Genomic DNA, 7,766 nt, shown 5'->3' with positions numbered 1-7,766 from the left:
ATATATATATATATATATATATATATATATATAAAATTTGGATAACCTCGTGATAATTTTAACTCGAGATCAGCCACGAATTCTATACCCATTTATATCGACATTGTTACATTATACGTTTGTATACGCATTACCGATCGCTTCGTTCTTTATATCTTGTATTTAGCATAATGGATGAACATACGCGATCATATATCGGTAAATCATAATATAACCAGTTCCGTGTTTAACGGGTTGTTGCATCGCGCGTTCCGATTCAACCGATCCTTCCCTGTTCGACGGACGCCAACGCCAACAACGCCCATCCCAGATTAATTAATTCTATCGACTTTTCAATTAGTCGGTCTAAACGACGCTTTGCTATTTAGAAATCGTCCATTTTGTAAGTACTCGTTTAAGAAGTTTTTCATCCTCTCCTCGTTGGAAGAAAGCTGGGAGAAATAAAAAAAAATAAGCAATTTGCATTTGTTTTCGAGCGTGGCAAGTGTTGCGATGGAAATGCGATTCGATACCCGGCAAGGCCGGGAATCCGATTTATCGAAAGGTCGTTGGCAGGCTCACGATGCGCCAACAGCATGCCAAATATTCCAACAATCGCGTTCGTTGCTCGAGACCGATCGGTGAACGCCGAAAATTATCAACCCGCGATTCTCGCTGCTTTGTAATTAATTCCACTGCGCTTCTGCGTCGAGGAAAGGCCAATTTTTGCCTTGTATCAAAACGGAAATTTATCTTCTTCTTCTAGAATTAGTTTTTTCTTTCGCGTAACACGTTAACCTCCAAGCGATTCGAATCTTGAATTCCAATCGTTTAATCTTAATATTATACGTTTATATAACGCGAGATAACAATAAACGAATTAATCGAAATACTCGACGAGTGTTTTATTATCGAGCGTTCCTATTATTGGGAAAAACGAAGCATGCAGCACGGCCCAAGATAAACGCGAAATTATTAGAAATTGATACGATCGAGAAATTGGGCTAAAGGTAGCGAGGTGTAAAATTTACGAATTAAATCGTTATAGTATATATTGGAAAGATCTAATGCGAAACGCAAAAGGGGACCGGCTGATTCGTATCTTTTGAAAATTGACCGGAATTCGATGAAAAACAGATATCCGCCGTTATCCACGCTTTATCTTGGCTAAATCTCGCGTCTCGTCCATTCCAATAGATTCGTTCATCGTCGGAAAAATGTTTTAAACATCGTTTTACGCGCGCCTATACTTTTATCCGAATTCTCTTATCCGAATAATCGATTCGCGCCCAACTTTCCATCGTAATAATTTTAATTCCATAAAATCTCTAATTTAAAATGTTTTAAAAGTAATAAAAAGTAAGAAAAACGCTTTACGCAACGGAAACGCTTTTTACGCAAATAAGAGTAGCGACGGTTGATCAAATCAAATTGAGCGTTTTTTTCCAGTAACGCGATAAATGAAAATAATTCGTCGACATCGCGTTTACGAATTTTCATTTCACGACTGTTTTTAATTTTTTAAAGCGGAAAAAAGGAAAAAAAGAAAAATATGGTCTTAAGAAGAAACGAGAGAATATTCTGGTTAGAAAATCGTATAAAACGTAATAATGTTGCTGTTTCGTAGCTAAATTAAAAAGGGAACGTTAACGAAAGAAAAAAGAATGGGAAAAAGGCCAAACGTTTTATTACGTGATGCAAAAAGTGCACGACGTAGTAACGTGGGAAGAAGCAAAAGATGGAACGGGGAGATAGACAGGGGAAAGGGGGAAGGAAAAAGATGAGAAAGGTGAAAGAGGAAAAGATGCGAACAAGTTGTAGAAGAAGAGAATCGCGCGTAGGATTAAACTTGTAGGAGGTAAGTACCGTTGTGTCTCTTGCTCGTATTTTTCTCCTTCTTCTTCTTCTTCTTCTTTTTTTTCCCCCTCTTTTTTCGGTTAGCATCGCCGTCCTATCCTTCACGTCCCGCTCGACGTTTCCTGCCAAAACTTTTGCTCGATATATCCACGCGAAACGTCGCGTTATACGGCAATGTGACGACGACTAGAGATTGCTCTCGGATACGAAACGCAACGTGATGTTCCGTGCAATTCCATTCGTATAATTCTACGATGGCGTCGATGAGAGACGTTGATTCGCATCGAAATACGAGAAATCGATCGCATAATGGACGGAGTATACTTTCTCGGGAGTAACGCGAGATTAGAAATTCGCGCGCATCATTTTCGATTCGCAACTTTGTCGTTTTCACATTTTTACATCGATTATTGGAGAACAAGTTCGATCCAAGCTTAATTACGTTATCATTCGATCATATCTATCCACGAGTTTCACGTTTATCATAAATTTTCGTGTTGCAGGTTGGACGACGAAAAACTGGATCTCATCAACGTAAGTAACTCGAAATCGAAATTGATACGATTTTTCAATTATTCTTTCTTTCTTCCATCGAGTCGAAAAATCGATCGTATATCTTCCGAATAGGCGAGGAATCGCATGTATCGAAGCGAAAGCTTCTTCCCTTCCGAATCGTACGAAATGACGTCTTGGCTCGTATCCATCGACCGACGATCGAAAATTATCCAACGAAGCGTAACGTTTAACCGCGGCCGATTATCTTTTCCTAAGCGACGATTAATACCGATCGATTTAATTAGCGGTTACTATGCGAAACGAATGGCCGAGAACGATACACGCATAATCGTGACAGCTTTTACCCTACCTCCTATCCCGATATACGTAGATATATGGCATATGGGAAATCTAAATGGAGCGTGGAATATGGATGCGTTCTCCGTCGTATCAAACGTTACCGGTCCTAACGTACCACCACGGCGGGTATAGGTGTATGCGGCAAATAAGCGGAAATTACCGGGCGCATTTCAATCAGAGCACCTGGCAAGCTTGGAACACGCGGGGCCATCCCCGTTTACTCCGCATAATAGTCGGTCGTATGATAATCTCGCGAGGGAGCAGAGGTTGAAAACCGATTGCTCCCTTCTCCGGTGAACGAGCATCGGATCGATCGTCAAACACGGCGAAAAGCCATATTTGCCATCCGTTCCCTGTATTTGCCCTCTATCTTCTAAATTTCTCCGTTCAACTGCGCGCCAATCTCTCTCGCATCTCCGCTCTCCGCCTTTCTTCCATCATTCCAAGTATCGCGAACGCGATATTTAGCAATCTTTTCGCGATTCTCCTCCTATCGAATCGATCGTTCGTTCGAAGAAAAAAGAAGAAAAAAAAAACAATAAAAACAATTGGTTTCACGGCAATAAAACTCTAATTATCGAGATGGTAAATCGCGCGGTGACGAATGTCGAATGTTGGAAAGGGGAAAAGGAGAAAGGGGAAATGTTCGAAGTAGAAACGGTGTTCGTCGGGTCAGCCAACGATTTCGTAACATCACGACTCGCGCGCGCGATTCATTTATTCCGAAAATTTTCACCAGGATACCGCCCGCCATCTTGCTCCGTAACTCGAATAATTGCCACCGCCAGAGTAAATGAATCTAATTGCATCTAAAATTTAAATAAGACTCGACATTTCCATTTAATACCGGCATCTAACGACCGCGAAATTCGATGAAGCAACACCGATTCGTTTCTTCTATTTTTTTCGTAATCCGCACCAGCAATCTCTCGATATACGTTATTTTTCGATAATCTGTGAAAAATTAATTTTTCCATCTCCTTTTTTTCCCTTTTCTTTTTTTTAGAATATTTTATTATATTTCTCTTCTATATATCTATATCCATCCATCATTTCACCAGTCACGGAACATTATGATTTTAATGACAATTCAATTTCATACTTTTCTATATTCGTTATAAAACGCCAAAGAAATAATATTTAAGTTAATAACAAAAATATAGATATAATTTAGATAATTTTTGCGATACAAATTATATTTCTGTTATGAATATTAATTCTAATCAATGGATAAACATATATTGTTAGTCGATAGTATAATAATAGAAGAAGCATAATAAAAAGAATTACTCGACGATATATAGAAAATTTCTCGTATCGATAGAAAACACGACAACGAAAAGATATTTCTAGGATTTACGGAATATGGTGATAAAGGAGAACAGCGCTTCTCCCGTGTAGCGATAAAGGGAACATTGGCTACATCATATAGGAGCGAACGACGTGGAAAGAAAAGAGAGGAGGAGCGAAATGAAACTAACGAGGATAAGGAGTGGACGTGTGTATATATATATATATATATATACATATATATATTTAACAGCTACATATGTATACATATGTATACATATGTATATATAACGGACACTGCCGAGAACATGCCAACGCAGAAGAAAAATTGGATTTGCTGCAACGTTTTGTCGCTGAGAAATTTTGAAAAAAATATATATATTTTAATCGTAATAAATTCAATCGTAAATCATAAACACATTAAATTGTACGCTTTGTATTCTTTGCGCAGAAGAAATCGCAATCTCTATTATGATAAATCACGATTTGATTTAATTATTATACGAAATATTTTCTTCTTCTTCTTCTTCTTCTTCTACCCATCGTTGGATGATCGATAAATGGTTGCTCGTTATTCGAAAGATTGGATCGGTAAAGCTGTTAACGAGAAACGCCGTCTACAATGTAATCGGTGAAAAATAATTAAAGACGATGAAATTAAGCGTTGCACGTTCATGATGTTCCAAGCCCCATTTGTTCGGCTCCGTTTTAATTATCAGACGCTTGCCATTAGGCCGATATTAATGACGCACGTTCGCTCGAGCGTAACTCCCTTCTACACCCTTTTACTCCCTTCGACAACACGCAACCATCCAGCGATCGTTTGTTTAAAGCATTCGGAAGTAATATAGATGGTCGTTTCTTCCTCTCTCCGATTCTCGCCATTCTTCGTATATAATCGTGCACGAAAGTTTACACAGATTCCCACAAATTATGCCTAATTATCGTCTAATTATAATTAAAAAAACTTGTGACGAAACGTGTTTGTCGCGATTATTTATTTATTTGGAAATAAATAAGGAGTAAAAGGTGAAAAAGCAATTACGTAATATTTAAATCGTGCATTTTGATTTATTTCAGAATACCATTTTACCCGAAGCAGTGCACTTTTGGGAGCGGGCACTCATGGTCCGCGAAACAAAAAGCACTATTAGATTAAGCAGGTAATCGTTTTATCTATTAATCTGTCACGTTTCGATGAATGCATGCATATTTATTTTCGTGCTTTTCTGTCCAACTTTGGAAATGAAACGAAACGAAACGAAACGAACGAGCGTTCATTCCTCTTACAAATCAAAATTTTCAACGCTATATTATATCTACGTATCGTAATTAGATCAAAGTAGATATGAAAAACGTAGAATAGACGTGATATTTTGAGAAATTTTTTCTTCTACGTACAATATACGTAAATCACGATTATTAAATCGCTTGAATTTCTTTATCAAAAATATTACCGCGCTTGCAGCCAATTAACTCATATTATTATTTCTTATATAACATATACATGATATACCGCTGATATATACACGAGGATTATACACGATTTCCCAAATCCCGCCGTTTCTCATCCTAATATCCATTCCATCTTATCGTATTCTTTTTTTATCGCGAAAATTTTTATTCATTCTCAAATAAATTCTCCTTTCGACATATATACATATTTATTTACAAAACGTTGAATCATTGTGCACAAAACAAATAACGAAACGTTGTATGTACAAGGAAAGCGAAAAACTAATTAAAAAAACTAAATACCAATTTCTATCAATATTTTCATCGTCAAAAATAATAGTTAGAAAACATTTAAAAAATGAAATAAAATAAGCGGAATAAATGCTCCATACGAAACCATGCACCCTATTTTTATTTTCTATTTATCTACGTTACATTATTTTCTAATTTAAATAAACAACACGTTAAATAACATACGTTAATTATGCCTTTATTAAGTTGTTTCACTAATATTAAATAGTAAATTGAAACGTATCTTAATTTTTATTAACATTGTTAAATTTGTTTCTGAAACAAACTAATGAAATTAATAAAATTATATAATAACTACAATTACTATAACAATCTTTTTTTTTTTTCTATTCATCTTTTTCAATTTGTAACCTGTAACAAACTCAACTATTAAATTAATAATAAAAATATTGTTAATTTAAACAACTAATAAATTTTCATTCTTCTAGTTTTTTTCCTCGTCAAAATGACGTTGAAAATGACAATTGAAAAAAATGCGAATTTTGATTTGAATTAAAAAATTTTAACTAAAATTTTCTAATTCAGTTTGAATCTGAGTTCAACTAAATATCTCATTTTAATCATTTTAATAATTTTCAATAATACTGTAACGAGTGAAAAATATTTATTATTAACAAAAGAATACATTTTTCAATTATATTTTCAGTAACAAATTCTCTGTTAAGAAAGGAGCGATGAAAAGAAAAAAGCAAAGAAGAAATAGCCAGAAGGGCTATCCAAAGTATAATAATAATCCGAGTCAATGTAAATCCGAACAAACCGTGAGTGAAACATCTTTTTTATTTCGCAAACGCTAATATACTAAATTTTTAAAAAAAAATACGAAGAGTGCTTTATTGTGTTTGTAATTCGAGTCTTGATAAACAAAAAAAAAAGGTAAAGAAAAAAGAGATACATATAACATATATTTTCAATAATGTTTCGATTATTTGCAAAACTCTAATAAACTAATTTATGCACTCATATTTTATCGTCGCGACACTAATAGCGGAAAATTGCAGCCATATCAAAGGCTATCGTCCGTCGTACAATCATCCAAATGGATTTGATTCCAATCAGTGATCCAGGAGTAGGAACGTATTTCCACGATCCAACAAGAAATATGGACAAATTATAAACGCAACACTACTATAAAAAAACGCGGTCATTTATCACGTAACGTTATTAATTCTAACGTAAAATTTATTATAAAATAATTATAATAAATATATTCTATAAGAAAACTTATAGAAACGTCAAATATCCCGATACGAATCGCAACACTATAAGACAAGTTTAAGTTTATATTAAAAAAAAAAAATAATAAAAAAATAATTTATAATCAAAATAATGCGAAATCGCGATGTCCATAACTGATTGGATTTGAACGTTGGGCCGACATGTAAATCGGCCAGACAATAACATGTATATGCATATTACTAAAACGAGCACAGTGACAAAATAGTAACAATGACTCCCCATTCTTTGGATCTAGCAAGATACAAAAAATGAGAAACCATTCGTTGCAGCCCTCTTCGTGACAGTTTGTCGGGCCTCTTCGGTCTTCCTCCTTCGGGCGCGATGCCCGCTGAAACTTAAATCTAGGCTCGAGATTCACTAATCGTAAACCGAAAAAAAAAGAAAAAAAAAAGATTAAATCACGAAAGCTAAATATGGACGACCAGTATCACAATGATCGTTCTTAATACATGTGCAGAATCTCGAGCGCAACGTTCGTTTCGAAACGTATTTCGCGTCCACGACCGCGGAATTCGAAAAATCGATCGGCAAAGCCAACAACCGAGTGACACACTGTCCACTCGTTTTCGAGCTTCACCCTCGATCTTTCGAATTTTACTTCCTGAAACAGGTTGTCACGCGAAAACGCGCCTACCCGATCAGAGACAGTGACAACCTGCCCGGCCCTACCTACTTATAATTAAACAGACACACCAAAAGTATACTACCTATCCTACCTATCCCTATATTTAAAAATTGGCAAAACAGACACGCCAACACATTCGTTCCACGATTCTCAT

At 35.7% G+C, this 7,766-nt stretch overlaps 1 protein-coding gene across 5 annotated transcripts in view; it reads left to right on the top strand.

The window, feature by feature from the left end:
• The window catches only part of LOC102679751 (leishmanolysin-like peptidase), a 92,240-nt gene that overhangs the window by 69,191 nt on the left and 15,283 nt on the right, over positions 1 to 7,766 (top strand). For 4 of the 5 annotated variants that reach the window (XM_031512495.1, XM_006619870.2, XM_031512497.1 and 1 more), the window contains 2 exons: positions 2,340 to 2,370; positions 5,062 to 5,144. In XM_031512495.1, coding sequence (XP_031368355.1) covers positions 2,340 to 2,370; positions 5,062 to 5,144 — 114 coding nt within the window. The remainder of the gene's footprint in view (positions 1 to 2,339; positions 2,371 to 5,061; positions 5,145 to 7,766) is intronic. The other variant, XM_031512496.1, reaches the window with a different exon arrangement.

This window comes from Apis dorsata, unplaced genomic scaffold (genome assembly GCF_000469605.1).
Source record: "Apis dorsata unplaced genomic scaffold, Apis dorsata 1.3 scaffold_446, whole genome shotgun sequence".
In the NCBI taxonomy this organism is placed as follows: Eukaryota; Metazoa; Arthropoda; class Insecta; order Hymenoptera; family Apidae; genus Apis; species Apis dorsata.
Note: the sequence above shows the minus strand (reverse complement) of the source record. Positions and strands in the feature narration are given on the sequence as shown.